General features: G+C 37.8%; 1 protein-coding gene across 12 annotated transcripts in view; it reads right to left on the bottom strand.

Annotated features, from left to right (window-relative positions):
- Window positions 1-675: 675 nt before the first annotated feature.
- ATOSA (atos homolog A) overlaps window positions 676-23,284 on the bottom strand; it is a 133,965-nt gene continuing 111,356 nt past the window's right edge. For 9 of the 12 annotated variants that reach the window (XM_071066828.1, XM_011755422.3, XM_011755444.3 and 6 more), the window contains 6 exons: window positions 22,965-23,044; window positions 21,992-22,100; window positions 14,541-14,699; window positions 8,093-8,161; window positions 5,665-5,864; window positions 676-1,668 (listed from right to left, as the gene is read on the bottom strand). In XM_071066828.1, coding sequence (XP_070922929.1) covers window positions 1,515-1,668; window positions 5,665-5,864; window positions 8,093-8,161; window positions 14,541-14,699; window positions 21,992-22,100; window positions 22,965-23,044 — 771 coding nt within the window. In that variant the 3' untranslated portion in view covers window positions 676-1,514. Of the gene's footprint in view, window positions 1,669-5,664; window positions 5,865-7,997; window positions 8,162-14,540; window positions 14,700-21,991; window positions 22,101-22,964; window positions 23,045-23,284 lie in introns of all 12 variants that reach the window. The other 3 variants (XR_011606044.1, XR_011606043.1, XM_011755455.3) reach the window with 2 other exon arrangements.

The following is a 23,284-nucleotide window of genomic DNA, read 5'->3' as shown; positions in this document are numbered from 1 at the left end:
GGAGTCAGTTCCATTAGATACCATTAGAGCTGGGACTACAATCCAAACCTTTGGGTCCTTGTCCCATCTGTTTTCCACACAGTCTAAAGATTGAAAACAATCTTCATAAATTTGCACCACTGAAATATATTTTTTTAGTTTTATGGAATATAAATAGCCTTTTTAAACTGATATTTTAAAATAAATATATTAAGAGGTATCTGCTTGCCATTCCACAGTCTGCTGGCCTGCAGCCACATACTCATCACCTGGACAGATAGATTCTCTTAAGCAGTCTGTCTAATGCCTGGGTCTGAAAGTAGACTTTCCCCTTTCCCAATTCCAGACTGCTTACCAGGTTCTAGATTCCCAGGTCTCCTGGGTCTGGCCTACTTGAGTGGTATGTTTTTTTAACTTGCAGTCATAGATTTCTACCAGCATTCCTAATATTTTTGCCTTGTTATTTAATCTGCTGTTGCCCACTGTCTGAGCACGAACATCTAAAAACCACCCTGTTTGTTCCAAGGGTGTTGGAAGACAGACTTCTGATGTGCTTAGTGATAAACTGGGAACAAGACTCAAGACATCTTCCCCCTTCCTCTTTGCAGCTGTAGAGCTAGAATGAAAATGCCTAATGGCTAATTCACTCAATCACATAAATGTCTTATCTACAAATAAAAGCCAAGTACACGTGTCTTAGTTTTTTTTGCATATATTTACAATATAAATACTAATTTGTTTCCAAAGTACATATTCTTTTAACAGTTTGAGAAAATTATCTAGCATAGGACAGTAATTTAATGTAAAGACTCTATAGTAGTGATTAAGGAAAAATAGAACTGTTTGGGGGATAAGGAATCCTGGCTATGAATGGGCATGATGATCTGAACTTGCAAAGGGAATGTGAAGCAGCTTAGTCCACATTGCACTGCTAATACAATACGTTAAAGGGCTACTGTGTGAGATAGCAACCTGGATATGGTGTTATAAAAACTAAACATGAGAGATATAAGAAGTACACATGCTTGCATAGTGTGTTAATTTTAAAGAAGCTCAACATTTTATTCTCATTTTCAATAACTTAAATGAACAGCACTTAACACATCACACAAAATTAAAGACTTGTGCATATATTTCAGATTTCAACATTAATGTCAAAAATACATAGTATGATTTTACATAGGATTTGTGCTACATTAGAACACTAGAGACAAACATCACTTGAGTATTAAGGAAAACATTAAATATTAAATAACTGAGAAATAAAATGTGTAAACACTAATCTAACTGGGGTTTTTGCTATTGCAACACGTCCAATGAAGTGGTTTCAACAGTACAAAAAGTATTAGGACATGAGTCTTTCCAGTCTACATGGAATATATGGATTTCATTTCAGGAATCCTTTCATAAAAACTGGTCCAGGATAACGGGAGAGGATCCACTCTCCTGATTGTTAATTTGGTACACTCCATTCTATGCTAATTTTTACTTGCAAACTTGGGTACTGAGTAAATACTTTAAATCATCACTCCTTATCAACATCTTGGTGAAAACTGAGGGTTTGTTGGCGATTCAGTGTAAGATTTGAGTTCATATGCAGCACCGCTATCAACCTCCATTGACTTTCTAGAGAACAGGAGCCGTACATCTCTATGGAGGTAGATCTTTCCAGATTTAGAACTCTGGAACCTAAACAAATAAACAAAATATAAAACATTTCAGAGAAAGAGTCTTTAAAATAAACTAAAATAATTAAAATTTGAAAGCAGGAAGAACTAATCTTGCTACAATATTAGGTCAACACTAACTCTTTAACATGATATTTAAGGTCTTTTCTAAAGACCAAAGCATATGCTTTTATTTAAACGTGCTCTCTTACCATTCCCTAAATACCTCATACTCCTTTTCCTTCCCTCAATGCCTGAGATGCTTCTTCCTGTAAATCTTGAGTGTCAAATAGAATCTTACTTTTCCTCCCTGACTCCACAGTACACGCACCTTTCCTCATCTGCAGGTTCACATGGCAGTTCACTCACATTACTCAATAACATTACATTTGGGCTCTGTAGCCCTGGCATCTTCTAGCTCCATAGACCCATTTCACACAACTTAGCCTCCCATAATTTGGGGCAGATGATAAAAAACTGTAATCAACAGTGGCTAGGCTAAGTAAAACCCAGCCACCATCAAAAGTCAAGAGAAAAGTTAGCAGTAAAATGAAAATGGCTATCAAAGGCCGGGCGCGGTGGCTCAAGCCTGTAATCCCAGCACTTTGGGAGGCTGAGGTGGGCGGATCACGAGGTCAGGAGATCGAGACCATCCTGGCTAACCCAGTGAAACCCTGTCTCTACTAAAAAAATACAAAAAAAAAAAACTAGCCAGGCGAGGTGGCGGGCGCCTGTAGTCCCAGCTGCTCGGGAGGCTGAGGCAGGAGAATGGCGTGAACCCGGGAGGCGGAGCTTGCAGTGAGCTGAGATCTGGCCACTGCACTCCAGCCTGGGCAACAGAGAGAGACTCCATCTCAAAAAAAAAAAAAAAAAAAAAAGAAAATGGCTATCAAAACTGTATATGAAACTGTTTCTATCCACTGCCAATATCTGTAATACAGTGCAGGGATTTGGAATCTTCACTCACATTAACTTACCTACCAAACAGACAAACATACCCTGTAGTGTTAACTTCTCTTTGTTTTTCCCTTGGCATAGCATAAATACTCTCTGGGTTTGTGGATTTTACTCCTGAACTAGCTGAAAGATGTAGTGGTTACAGCTCTGTATGTTAAAGCAGACTGGCTCTGACTGGGCTTACTCTTCCCTCCTCTCTGAAGTTTTTCACCTTCCCAAACTGAAGGAGAACATTCTTTGGGAAGTATACCGTTTTCCCTAAAAAGGTTTCTTTAAAATGTCCTGTCATTATGTGGAGATTATAAAAGCTAAGGTGGCTGATTTTTACTCTGGCCAGTATTGGTTACAATTAGCTATGGTTGTTAAACTTCAAGAGGAATGGTGTCAAATGCAAGTTTAACCAGAGAGGGTTGAATCTTTTTCTAGGTTGGGAGGTATTCTCATAGTCTGCAATTTCATACCATGTCATTCATTTATTCACTCATTCATTTATGAGACAGAGTCTTGCTCCTTTGCTCAGGCTGGAGTGCAGTGGCGCGATCTCAGCTCACTACAACTTCTGCCTCCCAGGTTCAAGTAATTCTCCTGCCTCAGCTTCCTGAGGAGCTAGGATTACAGGCGTCCACCACCACGCCTAATTTTTGTATTTTTAGTAGAGATGGGGTTTCACCATGTTGGCCAGGTTGGTCTTAAGCTCCTGACCTCAGGTGATCGCCCACCTCGGCCTCCCAGAGTGCTGGGATTATAGGTGTGAGCCATCGCGCCTGGCCATACCATGTCTTTTAAAAAAAGTTTTCCAAGTCTGTTTTTCATAGATTTTTCATTCCCACAATCTGTGTAACATTTCTCATGTGGCTTACATCAGGTAGTATCAGGTTTGGTTTAAATATGCTGGCTGAACATGTCTTTTGCATACAGAACAACAGGCAGAAGACTGAGATGAAAGAACTAATTAAATAGTGCTTTGGGAAGAATAATTAACAGACTTTCATATATGGGACTTGAGTGTACAGCTCGCTGCTTTTTCACTCCAGATCACCACTGCAAGGCATATATAAAGAAAGATAGGGCCGGGCGCAGTGGCTCAAGCCTGTAATCCTAGCACTTTGGGAGGCCGAGACGGGCGGATCACAAGGTCAGGAGATCAAGACCATCCTGGCTCACATTGTGAAACCCCGTCTCTACTAAAAAGTACAAAAAACTAGCCGGGCGAGGTGGCGGGCACCTGTAGTCCCAGCTACTCGAGAGGCTGAGGCAGGAGAATGGCATAAACCCGGGAGGCGGAGCTTGCAGTGAGCTGAGATCCGGCCGCTGCACTCCAGCCTGGGCGACAGAGCGAGACTCCGTCTCAAAAAAAAAAAAAAAAAAAAAAAAAAAGAAAGATAGCAGGTGGTCACCATCAGCAATAACAGATTGAAGAAGTCTTCTGCCTGGACCTGAGATGAAAGTTGACTCCTCCTGATGAGTAACGCTCCTTACTGTAAGGAGTTAGTCTAAGATAAACATCACTGATGTGACTGAGGACTTTCTATGGAAGGGATCAGAGAATTATTAGAAACAGAGTTACAGGCAAAAGTCTACTGAGCCCTCTTTTAACCAATCAATTCGCTCATTGATCCTGAGAGCTAAACTAGGATTTCAGGGCTGAAAACCTTCCCCTGGTATACTGACAACTTTGACCTCAAGAGCAAACAAGTGGCTTCTCACAACCTTGAACCATGAGTTGGGTAGTAAAAGTTAGAGGGAAACATATTTATAATGGAAGGACTAGAGTATAAGCTCTACGAGAGCAGATTTTTGTCACTGCTGTTTTGCTAGTGTCTAGAAGCACGCCTGGCCCATAAACATCAGTTGAAGAAATGAATGAAGTTTAAGAACTTCTCTTTCCAATACAGTAGCCATTAGCCATATGTGGTTATTGAGCATTTGAGATGTAGCTAGCTCAAATTTAAGTGTAAAATACATACTCGATTTCAAGGAGTTAGTGATATTAAATATCTCATTGATAATTTTTATATCAGTTATATATTCAAATGGTAAAATTTGGATAGGTTGAGCTAAATAAAACATATTAATTTACCTGTTTATTACTTTTTAAACATGGCTATTGAAAAATATAGAATGATTTGGCTGGGCGTGGTGACTCACGCCTGTAATCCCAGCACTTTGGGAGGCGGAGGCGGGTGGATCATGATGTCAAGAGATTGAGACCATCCTGGCCAACATAGTGAAACCCCGTGTCTATTAAAAATACAAAAATTTAGCTGAGTGTGGTGGTGGGCACCTGTAGTCCCAGCTACTCGGGAGACTAAGGCAGGAGAATCACTTGAACCCAGGAGGCGGAGGTTGCAGTGAGCCAAGATTGCGCCACTGTACTCCACCCTGGCAATGGAGTAAGACTCCGTCTCGGAAAAAAAAAAAAGAAAAATATAGAATGATTTATACGGCTCGCATTACTTTTTTTTTTTTTTTTTTGAGATGGAGTCTCACTCTTGTCACCCAGGCTGGAGTCCAACGGTGTGATCTTAGCTCACTGCAACCTCCACCTCCCGGGTTCAAGCAATTCTCTTGCCTCAGCCTCCTGAGTAGCTGGGATTACAGGAGCCCACCACCACGCCCAGGTAATTTCTGTATTTTTAGTACAGACAGGGTTTCACTATGTTGGCCAGGCTGGTCTCAAACTCCTGAAGATGATCCGCCCACCTCGGCCTCCCAAAGTGCTGGAATTACAGGTGTGAGCCACTGCACCCGGCCCTCGTATTATATTTTAAAATAGTATTCGTTTAGAAAATGTGTTTCATTGCCCCAGATGCATTTGTTTTGGCATAAAATATTTTATATTAAACAGCTATAAATGAAAACTTCCTTAATTCAACAAGTAATAACAACCGCAGGAAGGTATGTCATGTACTTTCGGCATCTTGGCACATCATCAAGAGTCCCCAAGCTAAGCAAAGTCCCAAGGGACACTGGTCTAGTTAGAGTCACAGTTTAAAAAAAAAAAACTAAAAATTTCAGAGTTGTTCTAAAGTAACATTTTCATATTAATTTGAAGCATTACCTCAGATGTATGAGGTAGCGTAATAACCGTTCTTCTGTGTGTCGGATGTTCTCTTTATTAACACTTCTCTTCACTTCTTGTTTAACAGGTACAGAAAAAGTTCTTTGTCGTAGGAATGTCTGATGATTGGCTGGCATATCTCGTAAATCATATATCACAACAAACATCTTCACCACAGTCTTATTAGGATTAAATAAGGTCTGAAGAAACAATATAGAAATTATTCCTTAAAAATAGTGATTTGTTGTGACTCAGAATGATTGTGCCAATAATCAAACAAGATTTTAAACAACAAGGTAATACTACTGAATATAATTCAGTTTCAGGGACTAAAATTAACATAATTTCAAAAGTTTATGAAATAATATTCAGTATTTTTTAAAAGGTTCAATTTTTTGTTTTACAATAATATAAGGTCCAGTAAAAATCAAAATCTTTAGTCACAAATTTCATATGTATAAATTTTACTCCTTGTTCAGAGGAGTAACTTTAAGGAATAGTTCTACTAGCTTAAGCAAAATACATCCTTATTGGGTTAAAATATTCCAGTTCAATTATTTCAAACATAATAGCTTTGCTAAAGAGTATCAACTTCAAACTTCTCAAAATTGAGTTTTAATTTTTCTCACATTTTAATACCAAATAGAATATTTCAAATAAAAATACAAGCTCAGTAAAATTAGCATGTTTGATGTCTTAAGGACATATGATTATTATAAAATTTAAAATAGGTGCTCAAAGAAGAGACTTTTTCCTATCTGAACATTTCCCCAAGTTTAGAAAACAAAGCTCACTAGATCTATTAATATTAGATCTAAAGTAGGCTTAATACTTCATTTACTCATACATGGAATCATTTCAAGATCTGTAGCAAAACTAAGCTTTAAAAAAAATCCTCAATATCATTATAGACCAAAATATGTATCCATGGTGACGACTGAATTAAATTCAATTGTTGCTTGGTTATGAATAATTGAAGGAATATTATTTTTAAAGTACTCATTTTTAAACAAAACCCCAAGCTGCTGATCTGACTTTAACCAAATTACCAACACATCAATAGGTAACTTGGTACCCATGCTTTCAGAAGCTCATCCGTGGCACTGGACATCACTCACTGAATCAAAATGAGAAATATATCAATATCATAATCCAATTTTTGAAATCTAGTGAGTCTTAAGATTAAGGCTAATACATTCAACAACCACACCTCATAAGCCAGGAGTTCAAATCATGTTTATACACAGTTAAACTGTACACAGGATAGAAGACATACCCACATTTCATACTTATAATTAACCACTAAAGTTGGCAGTGTCCAAACAAGAGGTGAATGTGTTACCTCCGAGTTTATGCTTCACTATGATCACAACTGACAGCTAGCTTTCTGCTGACCCACACTTTCTCATGAGCTACATAGCCAAAGACAAGAGAACACTGTCACTCCTTTACTTCAAGAAATTGGTTTACTTGTGGTATTCTTGTGGTAATTCCTCCTCAGCAAAACTTATATAAATATGTATTACTATATATGTGTATATATATATATACACACGTACACATATTACATAGTTCTGTTTCATTCCTGTGTGATAGGAAATAAACAAACGTACAGACTCCTTGCAGTATGGGAACAATGATGATGAGTAAAAGTGATCTGACAAAGTACTGAACACACTGAGGTCAAAGGTCATAAAAAGGCTTGCTGGATTAGATCAAATCCTGGGAATGAGGAGCAAGCCTTAGCTAGACTCTCGTTCAGTCTGCAAACTCTGTAATAGATTTGAGGGCTTGCAGGATTATGCTGGGTCAGATCTAGAGTGAACTCAATTTCAAGCTGGCCTTAATATCAGATTATTCTTCTCAGAACCCTAGACCAGGGATGATGAAAGACTGTTCTGAGATAGGAGGACTCTCCTGAGCCAAAACGAGATCAATGCCTACACCAAAAGGAATGATGCCTTCTCTGCCCTGACATCTGTCAGACTATATTTCTGCTTTGTGTGGTCATCTCATTAAATCAATTTTAGAAATTATTAGAAATAATTTTGTTTCCCAAGTTTTCCTGCCAAAGCAATTCTAATATTTGGGGTCTCCTTTTAAATAGGTTCATTTCAATCTGATTTATTAAAAAGAAGGCACCAGTAATATTAGGTTCTAAATATATTGAAAAGAGCCCTATTGAAGTTATGCAAACTGTCATATGCTATTTTTCTTAAGTATTCACCTTGATTAGCTTATTAATGCTTTCCTTTTATGGAGGTCCCCAAATGGTCATTCCTGGGGCAGAGCAGGGAAACTCCAAACAAAGCTGCAGCCCCACTATTACTTACCAAAGTTGTTGCAGCAGCAGTAGCAGGAGAAAGGGCTAAGTTCTATATGTATGTGAGAGAATGATTATTGCAATTGTAGGCTATAAAACACATACCACTTGTATTGTTCCTGAAGGAGGTACTCGATAACCCCTTTTACCAAGGGACTCTAAAGTAATCACACCCTTTAAATAAAAGAAGACAAATTGAGTACAAACTGATGCATATGTACATAAAAGACTAAAATAACTCATGTAATTTATTAAAATTTCAGAATTCTATTTCTATGGAAAAACATTCATATTGAATTAATAGAGATACATTCTATGTTTCTATCCCTAAGGAAACACTTTACTGTTCTTCCTGGTGATGTCACTATAAAGAATATATAACATCAATGGCCACAGCACTCAAAATTACTATTAAGATATAGGAATAAAAGTAAGGAGTTCCTAACTAAAAAGGAAATGAGGGAAGGTAACAGGACCCTTTCCATGTATCTTGAGGGAGAGGGGAAATGAAGAAGCAAGTAATTTATTGGTCTTTGGGCATGTAAAAAGTCACAAGTGTAGGAAAGTAAGTCTTGGCCCAAAATAAAGTCAATTCTTCCGTCTGGGAGTTAAGTTACATATCTGGATTTCCGAATAAAGACAGAAAAAAAATAAAAAAGGAATTTGGAAGTCTGTAGTTCCTGCCTGGTACTACTTTATGGGATAAGAGATGTTTAAGACAAAATGTGGAAAATGAAAGTTAAATCAATAACTTTCAGGCTGTGGAATGGTTCTATAGTAAAGCTATAAAATCTCACTTTCCTAAAATTAAATATTTCTTCAGAAACAACCTTATATCATGTTGTGTTTTAATCTGGATATTATTAAGGTATTTTGCTTTTGTTTGGTCATTTACTTGTTAAGGAATCTAAGAATCCAAATTGATTCTAAATCAGAACACAATGGATTGAGAGCTGATTTGAGTCAAGGTTAAAGCTAAATGAGGGTCATTTCATTAGAGAAGTCTAAAAGAGGACATTAGGAGTCCTCCAGTTGTTCTGGTACTCAAAGAACAATCCTCAGATGAGCATCATCAGCATCACCTGTGAACTCGTTAGGACTGTGAAATGTCTGGCCTCTTCCCAGACCTTATGAAGTCAAATATACATTTTAACAAGATTCTCCAGATGATATCAATTTACATTAAGGTTTGGGAGCCCTGCTCCAGTATATGAAGTAGTTTTTCTCAGGATGTTCTCATTACTGCAAAATCCAATCAATGGGGTAAAAGCGTATTTGTTAAAACAAGGTAAGTTCAAACGGAATGTGTAAAAGTTTCTCAATAACCAGGATGATCAATAACTAGGATAACCAAATGACTATTGGTGGTAATTGTGATACTTTTTTTTTTTTTTTGAGACGCTGTCTCACTCTGTCACCGAGGCTGGAGTGCAGTGGTGTGATCTTGGCTCACTGCAACCCTTGCCTCCCAGGTTCAAGCGATTCTTCTGTCTCAGCCGCCCAAGTAGCTGGGACTACAGGCGCTCACCATCACACCCAGCTAATTTTTGTATTTTTAGTAGAGATGGCAGCGGGGGGGGTTCCACAATGTTGTCCAGGCTGGTCTTGAACTCCTGACCTCAGGTGATCCACCCGCCTCTGCCACCCAAAGTGCTAGGATTACAGGCGTGACCCACCGTGCCCAGCCTGTGATACTTAAGAGCTTTAAAAAATGAATGCTGATGCATTTATGTTAACTGGGATAATACTTTTCTTTCAAGCAGTTAAGGTAGTTAAGGAGAACTGTATGTTCTACATTTCATGATTCCATTATTATACATTGTACATGCCAAACTTATGTAAAAGCAAATATAAAACAGGACTGTCCTATTAGGTGACATCTCTCTGTTGGGTTCCAGGGTTAGGAAGTAAAAAGGAGTGGATAAAGGTAAAAGGGAAAGCCACATTCTGACATATGGATTCCTCAACGTCAAGTGAACAACACTTGACATCAGATTATTAAATTAACACATTAAGGTTAACACATACGTGGTTCTTGACAAATCAGATTTGTCAAGTGGTTATTTAAAGCATGAAAAAAGCACATCAACAAACTGCAACCCTAACCAAAACAGCAATGAAACTTAAACAATTTATCTCTTACAATCTGCCCTACATGCCTAATGAGGTACTCTGTATACCACATTTTTTTAATGAGCACAGTGTGGCTATTTACTCTACATGAAAAAGGTATGGAATATTATACGCATCTTCTTCCTAGTTTCAGAAAGAAAAAGTAAAATATACCTAAATAATAGCTATCTTTAAAATCACATAACTACATGTAATATACTACCGTTCTTCCTTGACAGCCATCGGCCTCCCCACCAAATACATACAGTAAAAGTGGTAAGGCAACTACTACCAAGTTTATGCTTGTTTCCTTTAATACATTCAATTCCAATAGTTTTTAGAACACAGTAACAGTAACTAAATCAATTTATTTAAAAAAAATAGCTTTTTGAAAAAAACCATAAAGTTTAAGGCAACAATTTAAAACAATTTGTAAGCAATGTTAAGACTAGTAGCATTGGCAAGTTAGGAATTTTAGAAAGGGACTGGGAAATTATTTGGAATTTTATTATTATTCATCATTATTGTAATAATTTCATCATTTTAACTGATCAGCATATTAATACCTACGAAAAGTTACCATATTTAACACAAAAGAGAAAAACACATTTTCTTCTGGCATTTTTGTTTTTCTTTTTTTTGAGATGGAGCCTCATTCGGTCATAAAGACTGGAGTGCAGTGGCACAATCTTGGCTTAGTGCAACCTCTGCCTCCTGGGTTCAAGCGATTCTTGTGCCTCAGCCTCCCGAGTAGCTGGTATTGCAGGCACCCACCACCACACCCAGCTAATTTTTGTGCTTTTAGTAGAGATGGGGTTTTACCATGTTGGCCAGGCTGGTCTTGAACTCCTGACCTCAAGGCATCCGCCTGCCCCAGCCTCCCAAAGTGCTGGGATTACAGGTGTGAGCCACCATGCCTGGCCTTTCTTCTGGGATTTTAAAATGGAATAGTAGGGTTAAAATAAATATGGTCAAAATCTTATACAAAAATTCCTCAAATTATTATGGAATAGTAAATATGCACAAATAAGTGGAAAACTGAAAGAAATATATCTTGATCTGGTTAATTACAAATGAAAGGAAATCATACGTGGCCCTGATAATATTATAATGAAAGTCATATTATAAATTTGCCACTGGCACACCTGCCTTAGATATTTCTGCCTGGTTTCACAATACAACAGTTTCTAGACAGCTAAGTGTTGTCATATAACACTTGGAGAACATTTTTACCACTAACTCCCAACCGGAGAATAATATTATATGGCTTTGAGTTAATCTTTAAGGAATCATTTAATGAGAAATCCTATACCACCTCTATACCACAAAGATAGGATTTTCTGTGCTAAAATTTTACCCGTGTGAGTCATTTCTATAATCTGTGATAAGAGGTCCCAAAATTATTATCAGAGTAACAAGGTTATTATAAGAGTAACAAATAGGAGTTTTATGTCTTCGCCCTGCTGGTCTGTGATATGCATAGTCTTACCAAAACATAATCAGTTCTTTGAAAACAGACTCAACTACAAAAGTATAGAGAATATTCCCTGAGGAACGAAATTAATCCATAGCAGGAAACACTGGGACTGGGTCATTTGCAAAAAGAATGCATTCCTAATAAGTAAACTTTTAATAGAAAAATACAGCCTATTTTTTGAAAATATTCTAATTTTTTCATAGGAAAAATATAAACGGGATAGTTGACTGAAGAATGTTGTCAGAGAAAAGAAAATCAGAGATTCTCAAAAGGATAGATTAAATTCAGTAACCTGATTCATACCCTTGCCAATATCTATTCAACGATCTGCAATCATCTGTGTGTACATCTCTAGTACTTTCTGGAGTGATAAAATCTTTTATCTCTCAATCCTTCATTTTTTAGACATCAACTAAGGTGAAAGATTAATGCGTTTTGCTTTTTAAAAGCATAGTTCAAATTACCTTTTGCTCATTAATTTCCATCTAAGATATTTATTTGAGCTGATTTTCAGCCAGTTTACCCTTTTATCTTGTTTCCAAGCCATCCTAATGGCCAACAGGGACTCTGTTCACTAATGACAGATCACAGTATTTTATTTTATTTATTTTGAGACAGAGTTTTGCTCTTGTAGCCCAGGCTGGAATCCAATGATGCGATCTCGGCTCACTGCAACCTCTGCCTCCTGGATTCAAGCTATTCTCCTGCCTTAGCCTCCCAAGTAGCTGGGATTATAGGCGTGTGCCACCATGCCCAGCTAATTTTTTGTATTGTTAGTAGAGACAGGGTTTCACCATGTTGACCAGGCTGGTCTTGAACTCTTGGCCTTAGGTGATCTGCCAGCCTCAGGTGATCTGCCCGCCTCAGCCTCCCAAAATGCTGGGATTCAGGCATGAGCCACTGCACACAGCCAGATCACAGTATTTTAGACCTTATCTTTCCATCCTCTATTACTACATGCCAATAAAAGGTGTGAAACTGATGAGATTCTTGATGTCCTGGTAAGGCAAACAGGCTGTAGATATACTCTCATATTGTAAGTATTTGAGTATGATATGCATTTATTCTGGTATTAAACTTATCTCAGTGGTACTTTCCATTTCATTAATTGTCCAAAATTATTTTTTCCAAAATAATTCTGGGAAAGTGGGTACATCTTTCTATGGTAAATGAACAGGTAGCATATGTAATAACTGGGCAGGTTTGTGAAGGGGGGCCTCTTCATTCGATAATAACCTATGCTGGGCATCTTCACGCTTATGACCCACAGATGTGAATGTTGTTGGGAAAAGAAAATTTTGAATAAACAAGCAGACACCACTATGCTTTTTCTATCAAAGTGTGAAACACTAATCAAGCTCTTGACTAAAATCTTCACCCTTAGAATGGAGTAAGCTTTCCTTGAGGAAACTGGGCCAATAATGAGTAGGTCACATATAGGTTCCTAAGAGTAGCTTCCTTTCCTGTCTGTTGTTTCTCAATTATATAGATGTCCCTTTTTACAGCTTTTATTTAATAACAAAAGTCATTGTTACTAATGTCCTTGAAAACCTAGAAGGTTGGAGACAGACATGTTAGGAGAGGAAGCAGTTGGGCCAGGTAGTAAGTTAGGAAATTCAAGCAGCAAGACTAGGCTATAATATTCAATGCCTACAGTAATCTGCATTTCTCAAAAGTAACACCTAATATGAAAACCCAGATTTGACTCCATATTTGATACCATCACTGTCAACTTTTTACAGACCTGCATGGCTAGCTACTTACCTCTCTTTGTCTTTTGGAAGAGGGCTGATACTAATCATATACTAGTACTCAGTATCGTTTTTGCAAATGAATGCTTATATTATCCACAAGCCATTGGAATAAAAAAAAATCAGAAAGGTGAAATCATAAATTGATCTTAAGGCTCAACACTATAACTCAGAGGTGTCCCATCTTTGGCTTCCCTGGGCCACATTGGCAGAAGAATAATTGTCTTGGGTCACACATAAAATATACTAACACTAACAATAGCTGATGAGCTAAAAAAAGAAAAAAAATCACACAAAAAATATCATAATGTTTTAAGAATGTTTACAAATTTGTGTTGGGTTACATTCAAAGCCTTCCTGGGTTGCATGTGGGCTGTAGGCCGGACAAGCTTGCTCTAACTCCTCTTAGTTATTTCACTCTCCATTAAGACATTAGCATGAGTCTGAAGTAGCTAGTATCCTAAAGAACTCTAGGATTAGGCTAGTTGTAGTGGCTCATGCCTGTAATTCCAACACTTGGAAGGCCAAAGTGGGAGGTCTGCTTGAGGCCAGGAGTTCAAGACCAGCCTGGGCAACATAGGGAGGCCCTGCCTCTACAAAACATAAAAATGAGCTAGGCATGGTGGCGCATATCTGCAGACCCAGCTACTTAGGAGCTCCAAGGCAGGAGGATGGTTTGAGGCCAGAAGTTTGAGGCTGCAGTGGGCTATGACTGTACCACTGCACTCCAGCCTAGGCAACAGAGTGAGAGCTTATCCAAAAAAAAAAAAAAAAAAAAAGAACCCTAGGATTAGAAAAGAATAGGCCCAAAGACAAACCAAACCAAACAGGAGAAAAAGGAGTAAAAGGGCCCTACAGAAGCCTTATGTCACCAAAGCCTTGTAGGACTAGAGGGCCGAGTGCACAGTAAGCATTTGAGAATGTGTGTGAACTCAGCATGATGGAATTACAGTGTCACTAATCAATTTGTACCATTTTTTCAAGACAAAGAGAAACAAGTACGTTTTTAGTACCATCCTTAAATGTAAAAGAGGTTATCTGTTGTTTGAACTAGCTTAGAAAGAAGTTGTGAGGTAATATTTTGGCATGTTAGTTTGTATTCAGCTCTTAGGAAGTGATTTATACTTTCAAGTATTGTACCAAAGCACTTAAAGAAATTTGTTATTAAGTCGGTTGATTTGGCAGGAAAACACACAATATAAAAAATACTTGCCATATAAGGAGAGGGAGCATTGTCATCTGAAACACTGTAGAATGACACTTCAACTGGAAGAGTCAAATGTGTGGGGCAGAAAGCACCACTTGCCCCTACCTCGGCAGTAAAACCATCAACAATGCCGAGAGGATCTAAACGATAGTTCAAGACAGATTCCTGGAAGACAAAATAATTTTTATAATTCAATTTTAAAAGCTAACACATTCATTTTTTTTCTATTTAAAGAAATATACACTTAGCCTAAAGGCAGAGAAGTGATAACAAGAAATATATTACTATGCTTTCTAGCACTAGAACAGTGGTTGTTACCATTGCCATGTCCTTATTTCCGCTTTTCATCTGACTTGAAGTCAACTCCATCTCCCATCAGTCTTCTACCATCCTACAACAGTTTGGTCTTCTCTCACTATTCCAACTCACACTGAATTCTCCTGCAACTTCAGCATTAGTTAGGCCTAACTATTTACTACATTGTTTTTATATCTGTAAATTTAAAAATATGCTCTATCAGAGCAGGTATTTATCCCTCGCAGTGCCTATTCATGGTGCTAGGCACAGAGAAACACTTGAAAACCTAACAGGTTATATATGGAAGTTCCATTAAAAGATGAAGTCAAGCACTTATAATTCTAACCAAGAAATAATTGCTTCTCTTATAAATACTGTAGTATGTGACAAGTTTTATTTTGTTTAATTTAAAACATAAAAACATGCATTTATAAAAAGGTAAAAGTACAGAAATAGTACAGAAGCCCTTATCCATCCCTCCCCCGAGGTCACTTAGTGAGATAACTACTTTTAACAATTTAGTGGTTATCTTCCCAGTTATGAGAAACATATAAAACTTTTCACAAGCTTTATTTTATATACATATATCAACACATATATGCATACATCATGAAACGTGAGTAGCATTCCTTCAATTCTTTGAAAAGAAAGGTTACAAAGCCTCATGATTCTAAAAGTTTGTGTAGTCTAAATGCGAAACAGTGACATATCAGCAATTCTAATCTCCTGATCAAAAAGATAAAGCCAAATGACCTGGGTCACAATCAACCTTCTATATCTCCTTTTTGCCCTCTAATCAATCCAATCCATATCCTGTTGATTTTACCTCTCAGTCTCATGGCCTCATCTCCATCCCCACCACCACCACTATCCTAGTGACCTAGGTGATCCTCATAACCTCTCCTCTAAATTAACGCTACATCTTCTAATTAGTCTTTCTATCTGTAGTGTATCCTCTCTAGTACTGCCAGAGTTCTTTTTTTTTTTTTTTAAAGGCTTATAGTATCATCTACCACTTAAAAACTTTGTTTCCTGCTGTCTATAGAATGAGGTCAACATTCATAGCACAGCACTTAAGCTCCACCATGCCTCTTGTTTCATCTCTCCCAACATGTACAGAGTCCCATGCTCCAGCTCCAGTTGATCCTTTCCAACATCGTCATGCTCTTTTACATTTGCACATGTGCCTTTGCACATGCAGTTCCCTTTGTCTAGAATCTCTGATTCCTGCACAAATTTACTCGGCAAATTCCTTCTCATCTTTTGTGACCAAGCTCAAATGACAGTTCCTCAGTAAAGCTTTCCTCAATCCCTTTTTAGCAGAGACAGTAGATATACAAGTACTAGGAAACTTCTATTACAATGCTAATTACTTGAGTTTATAAATTATTTACCCATCTGGGTAAATTATATGCCCACCTTCTCCAGTAGACAATAAACATCTCTAAGGCAGGAACTTTATCATTTAAACTTTGTATTCCTAGCATATAGTAAGTACTCAACTAATGTGTCCTAAATAAGAAGTCCATTCTGAAGATGCAAAAAATTTTCATAGGAGAGGCACATACAAAAATGTTTATGGATTAAGGCAAATGACCAATATTAGTTGTTGACTCTATCTGAGATAATTTAGATTTTTGTAAATTTAATATACAAGCATATATGCTAGGCCCCACTCAGTTCAGTATGACAAGAAAAAAAAAAAGGGCATGAAAATAAAAAGCCAAAACTATCCCTATTTACAGAGCACAGGACTGTCTGTGTAGAAAAATCCCAAGGATTATTTTTAAAAATCTACTGAAATTAATGAGTTGAACAAGATCACTGATTTTTTATAGATAACACACACACATACATTTAAAAATACTAGCAATGAACAATTGACAATTTTTAAGTTACAATATCCCAGAAAACATGAAATACTTAGGTATACATCTACAAAAATATATCAAAAATCTGGGCTAGGCGTGGTGGCTCACACTTGTAATCCCAGCAGCTGGGGAGACTGAGGTGAGGCCAGGAGTTTATGAAAAGCCTGTGCAAACACAGCAAGGTCCTATTTCTACAAAAATTTTTTAAAAAATTAGCTGGGTGTGTTGGTGCAAGTGTGGAGTCCTAGCTATTCGGGAGGCTGATGTGGGATGAATGCTTCAACCCAGGAGATCGAGGTTGCAATGAGGTATGATCACGCAGCTACACTCCAGCCTGGGTAACAGAGAAAAGTCCCTACCCCTATTTTTTAAAAAAAAGATGTCTGAGATATGCATGCTAAAATCTATAAAACACTGATGAAAGAAATAAAAGAATATCTAAATAAATAGATTTCATGGACTGAAAGACTTTATATTTTTAAGATGTCAATTTTCCTCCAATTGATCTATATTAAAGTAAGCCAAACAAAATCTCAGCAGGCTATTTTGTGGAAATAGACAAGCTGATTCTAAAATTTATATGAAAAAACAAAGGAGCTAAAATGGTTTAAGCAATTCTGAGAAAAAAACAATAAAGTTAGGACTCACATTACCTGATTTCAAGACTAGAAAATTGAACATCCATATGCATAAAAAAGGGAACCTTGACTGCACAGCTCCTATCATGTAAAAATCAACTCAAAATAGATCACAGATCTAAACATATGAGCTAACACAAACTTTCAGAAGAAAACAGAAAAAAAGCTTTGTGACCTTGGGTTGAGCCAGTGGTTCTCACCCAGGGGATATATGGTAATATATGAAGACATTTTTGGTTACTAGAACTGGAAACGGGGGTACTATTGGAATCAAGTGGGTAGAGGCCAGAGATTCTGCTAAACACCCCACAAAGCACAAACAGCCCTTCAGAAGAATTATCTAACTCAAATGTCAACAGTACTAGTGTAAAGAAGCCTTGGGCTAGGCAATGTTTTTTTAGATTCAACATCACAAAGTAAGATTCATTAAAGAAAATGTTACTAAATTAGACATCAAAAAACTTAAAATCTTTTACTCTTGTAAAGACACCGTCACAAAAATGTACAGCCAAACTTCAGACTTGGAAAACATATATGCTTATTTGGCAAATAAGTGCAGGAAAAGAGGCTCAACATCAAGTCATCAGGGAAATACAAATTCAAACCACAATAATTAAGGTGAAAACGACTGATCATTGCAAACACTGGTAAAGATGTGGAAGAACTAGAACTCTCATACAATGCTGATGCAAATTAAAATGGTATAATCACTTTTGAAAATAGCTTGGCAGTTTCTTTTTTTTTCTTTTTTTTTTTTTTTGAGACGGAGTCTAGCTCTGTTGCCCAGGCTGGAGTGCAATGGCCGGATCTCAGCTCACTGCAAGCTCCGCCTCCCGGGTTTACGCCATTCTCCTGCCTCAGTCTCCCGGGTAGCTGGGACCACAGGCGCCCGCCACCTCGCCTGGCTAGTTTTTTGTATTTTATAGTAGAGACGGGGTTTCACCGTGTTAGCCAGGATGGTCTCGATCTCCTGACCTTGTGATCCGCCCGTCTCGGCCTCCCAAAGTGCTGGGATTACAGGCTTGAGCCACCGCGCCCGGCTTGGCAGTTTCTTAAGAGTTAAACATACATCTATCCTATTACCTACTCTACTCTACTCTACTCTACTCTACTCTACTCTACTCTACTCTACTCTACTCTATTCTATTCTCTCCTCTCCTCTCCTATTCTGGGTAATTACCCAAGTGAAATGAAAATTTATGTTCACATAAAAATTCATACACAAATGTTTATAGCAGCTTTATTTTTAATAACCCCAAACTGGTGACAACCCAAATGTCTAAAATCAGGTGAATGAATAAACAAACTGTGGTCTATCCATACAACAGCATTAAAAATGAATGAACTCTTGATACACAGGACAACACGGATTATCTTAAAAAAATGACACTGAGTTAAATAAATCCACAAGCCACCCCCCTAAGAGTACATACTGTGTGACTGTATTTATATAAAATTCTAGAATATACAAGCTATTTTATACTGACAGAAAGCACTAAGATTCCCTCATATAGGAAAAATAACTCATTTCCAATGGTTGTATTATGCTTGACTGAACTGACTGAAGAAAATCACAGGACAGATGAATTGAATGGATGATGACAAGGTTTTGCAGTAGAAAACTCAATCAGGGGTGTCCAATCTTTTGGCTTCCCTGGGCCACACTGGAAGAAGAATTGACTTGGGGCATATGTAAAATATGAATTGTCTTGGGCCACATGTAAAGTATACTAACACTGGTTGGGCATGGTGGCTTATGCCTGTAATCCCAGCACTTTGGGAGGCTGAGGCAGGTGGATCACCTGAGGTCAAGAGTTCGAGACCAGCCTGACCAGCATGGTGAAACTCGTCTCTACTGAAAATACAAAAATTAGCTGGGCATGGTGGTGTGTTCCTGTAATCCCAGTTACTTGGGAGGCTGAGGCAGGAGAACTGCTTGAACCTGGGAGGCAGAGGTTGCAGTGGGCCAAGGTTGCGCCATTGCACCCAGACCTGGGGAACAGAGTGAGACTGCCTCAAAAAGAAAAAAAAAAATCTCTCTCTCTCTCTATATATAGATAGGTAGATACATATACCCACACATTAACAATAGCTGATGAGCCTAATATCACAAAAAAAATCTAACAACATTTTAAGAAAGTTTATGAATTTGTGTCGGGCTGCATTCAAAGCTGTCCTAGCCCCCAAGCTGGACAAGCTTGCTCTAAATGGTGGCAAGAAAAGGTGACTATTAGCTATTAGACTATTTGGGTGTTATTCTGTGTCCATGTATTTCCAGACTCCACCTAATGCCCCACAAATAATGTCTAAGGATGATGATTTCCCCCAACAACATTACAGGGATAAGACTTTCCCTGTTTTCACTAAACAAGTCTAATGTGTCATTTTAGTGACTCAAGTCTAACCCCATCCTTTATTGCACAGAATGTCAAATTCGCTAAGCTGAGGAAATATCTTCTGTAATTTACTTAAGAAAACATCAAATTCGTTATAAATAAGACCTATGGGTTGGACAGTCTCAGAGCATCTCTATTTCTTCCTTAAGTCACTTGAAAAATGTATGTATATCTGCACAAATAGAATCCTCTGAAAAAAACTGTGTACTGATTTTTAACTATCTTCCTTGATATGGTTTGCATATTGTCTCCTTCAAATCTCATGTTGAAATGTAATCCCCAATGTTGAAGGTGGAGGCCTGGTAGGAGCTATTTCGGTCACGGAGGTGGATCCTTCACGAACGGCTTGGTTCCGTCCTTGCAATAGTAGGTTCTTACAAGATCTGGTTGTTTAAAAGCATATGGCACCTCCCCCCTCGCTCTCTTGCTCCTGCTCTCACCATATGATTTGCCTGCTCCCGCTGTGCCTACTACCATAAGTAAAAGCTCCCCGAGGACTCATCAGAAGCAGATGCCAGCACCATGCTTCATGTAAAGCCTGCAGAACTGTGAGCCAATAAACCTCTTTTCTTTTCTTTTTTATTTTTATTTTTGAGACGGAGTCTCGCTCTGTGGCCCAGGCTGGAGTGCAGTGGCCGGATCTCAGCTCACTGCAAGCTCCGCCTCCTGGGTTTATGCCATTCTCCTGCCTCAGCCTCTCGAGTAGCTGGGACTACAGTTGCCCGCCACCTCGCCCGGCTAGTTTTTTGTATTTTTTAGTAGAGACGGGGTTTCACCGTGTTAGCCAGGATGGTCTCGATCTCCTGACCTCGTGATCCGCCCGTCTCGGCCTCCCAAAGTGCTGGGATTACAGGCTTGAGCCACCGCGCCCGGCCAATAAACCTCTTTTCTTAAAAATTATCCAGCCTCGGCTGGGCGCGGTGGCTCCAGCCTGTAATCCCAGCACTTTGGGAGGCCGAGACGGGCGGATCACGAGGTCAGGAGATCGAGACCATCCTGGCTAACACGGTGAAACACCGTCTCTACTAAAAAAAAATACAAAAAGCTAGCCAGGCGAGGTGGCGGGCGCCTGTAGTCCCAGCTACTAGGGAGGCTGAGGCAGGAGAATGGCGGGAACCCGGGAGGCGGAGCTTGCAGTGAGCTGAGATCCGGCCACTGCACTCCAGCCTGGGTGACAGAGCGAGACTCCGTCTCAAAAAAAAAAAAAAAAAAAAAAATTATCCAGCCTCTGGCATTTCTTTATAGCAATGCAAAAACAGCCTAACACACTCCCTTTTCTAAACTTTTCACATATCAGACTGCTTTCTTTTTCCCTTATACATTTTTTGCAGTACATGCATGCCTCAAAAGGAGCAATAAAAAAAATTTCTTGTAGTACAAAGGCTGCAGAGCCACCTGACCCTCACAATGGCCTATGCACTTTTAATTTGATGACAAAGAGGAATAGAAAGCTTGACATCTTTGAACTGATACCTTGGAAGTGACATGGAAAAGACTTACTTAACATGAAATATCTTTTCATTCCCACTAAAACTTTGAAAGATAGCTTCACTAGTAAAATAGTTATAAAGCAAATGGTTAATATATCAAAACACAACCCCTGTAAAACTATCTTAAAAACACAAAATTTTAATTATTTTCCCCTAAAAAAACTCACCAGTTAAAATCACTTCAAAAATGTCATTTACACGTTCATGTTTAAGGTTAAGCTGATTTCTAATTACAGACAATTGAAACCCATGATTTCTACTTGACCCCAAGTAAAATATTGGGAGTAAACACATCAGAAATCTTTACTTGAATTTTTAAAAAATAACCTTGTTACTTTAGAATAGCTGTAGATTTACAAAGAAGTTGCAAATAAAGTACAGAGAACCGTTTGGTTTTGTAAATCAACTTTCCTGATTATGAAGAGGCTGCTAATAGTCCCCCATTATTTTCTCTGGGTCCTAGACCCAATTTTACCACGTAAGAAGATGTAGCCAAATCTATCCTCCTGGCTTAAGTACGAGATTCCTCAATCCAACCTAATTTCACCAGGTCTTCTCTTCTCCACTACCAGCTACCCAAATCTAAGATGTCAGTGCCAACAATTCTGACTTCCCTTCTTGTGAAAATAAAGTAAAAAGATTTCAAGGCTTGAAAAAAGACAATTATTTATTTCTTTTTCACAACCAAAGTTAAAGACATAAAATGACATCCTGGAACCTAGGGTATAAAATTTTCATTTAAAAAACAGTTTCAAAGCACATTACCTCAAAATTTCCTAGGAGACTAAGACTTGTTATAGGTGGAGCACTAGAACTCAAAAATGGTTTTTCATGAATATCTGGATCATCTTCAATGTTTAAACATGGTCGAGGACTATTAGAAAAACAAATCAGCAAAAGAACACATTAGCCACAATACTTTATTTTTTTAATCTTGACACAGGGTCTCACTCTGTTACCCAGGCTGGAGTACAGTGGCACCATCATAGCTCATTACAGCCTCAAACTCCTGGCTTCAGGCAATGCTCCTGCCTCAGCCTCCCAAAGTGCTGGGGATTACAGGTGTGAGCCACCAAGCCAAGGCACAATATTATTACTTTGTACATAATATTATGTACAAAATTAGGAAAATCTGAACAATCCTACTCAAACTACCATATTAATGTTACCAAATTTTACAATGTAAAATTTCAAGTTTAAAATTCCCAATAAGATTTTATCTTTGTTACAATATTTTATAAACACACATACACATATCCTAAAAGATTTCGAGGTGGAATTTAGAACATATCACATAGTGGCATCTACTGGAAATAAATAATAATTCAGACTTCTATATCAATCTTATTCTAAGTATGAGAATACAAGGGCAAAATTTTGTCACTAAAGAATATAATCAGAGTATTATTTGCCAACAGGGAAAAAAATGGCCAGGGTTGTTTTTTTTTCCCCCCTGAAAGAGTGAAAGGTAGTAGAGGTTAGTAACTAGAAATATATAAAACCATTTAAATGTTAAAACCAATGTAAGAGTTCATTATGATGACCACTATATAGTTGCTACTCTCTGCCTTAATTTCTTCCACACTCATCCTTAATAACTGTGTGTGTACATGGTATCATGCTGTAAATAAGATTCCTGTTACAATTCTGATTTTTAGAATCAACATTATTTATTGTTAAAGACCAGAATTTTGTGAAATTCTGTTTGAAACACACAAATGAATTTTGAGATAAATACCTTTTAGATGAGAAGCTTTTCAGATGCAGTAATGAAGAATCCAGATCAAAGCAACCTGATTGTGTTTTTCTCTGAGGAACCTAAAGTCAAAATGATCATTTGTGATATTAAAAAAAAACCGTAATTTCTTTCTCGAATTGATAAAAGAGTTTTTAAATGAAATTTAAGCATATCTTTGAAATACTACAACTTCTCCTATAATAGCTTATTTAAAATCATGCTGTTCATTACATATTGTTCTTATTTTTACTTTATTAACTAGTGTTGAAAAAACAGATGATTAATAAAAGCACTTTTACTATGTTTTGATTTTTTAAGAA

This window comes from Macaca nemestrina, chromosome 7 (genome assembly GCF_043159975.1).
Source record: "Macaca nemestrina isolate mMacNem1 chromosome 7, mMacNem.hap1, whole genome shotgun sequence".
Lineage (NCBI taxonomy): Eukaryota > Metazoa > Chordata > Mammalia > Primates > Cercopithecidae > Macaca > Macaca nemestrina.
The sequence above is the reverse complement of the archived record's forward strand: the minus strand, read 5'-3'. Positions and strand labels throughout refer to the sequence as shown.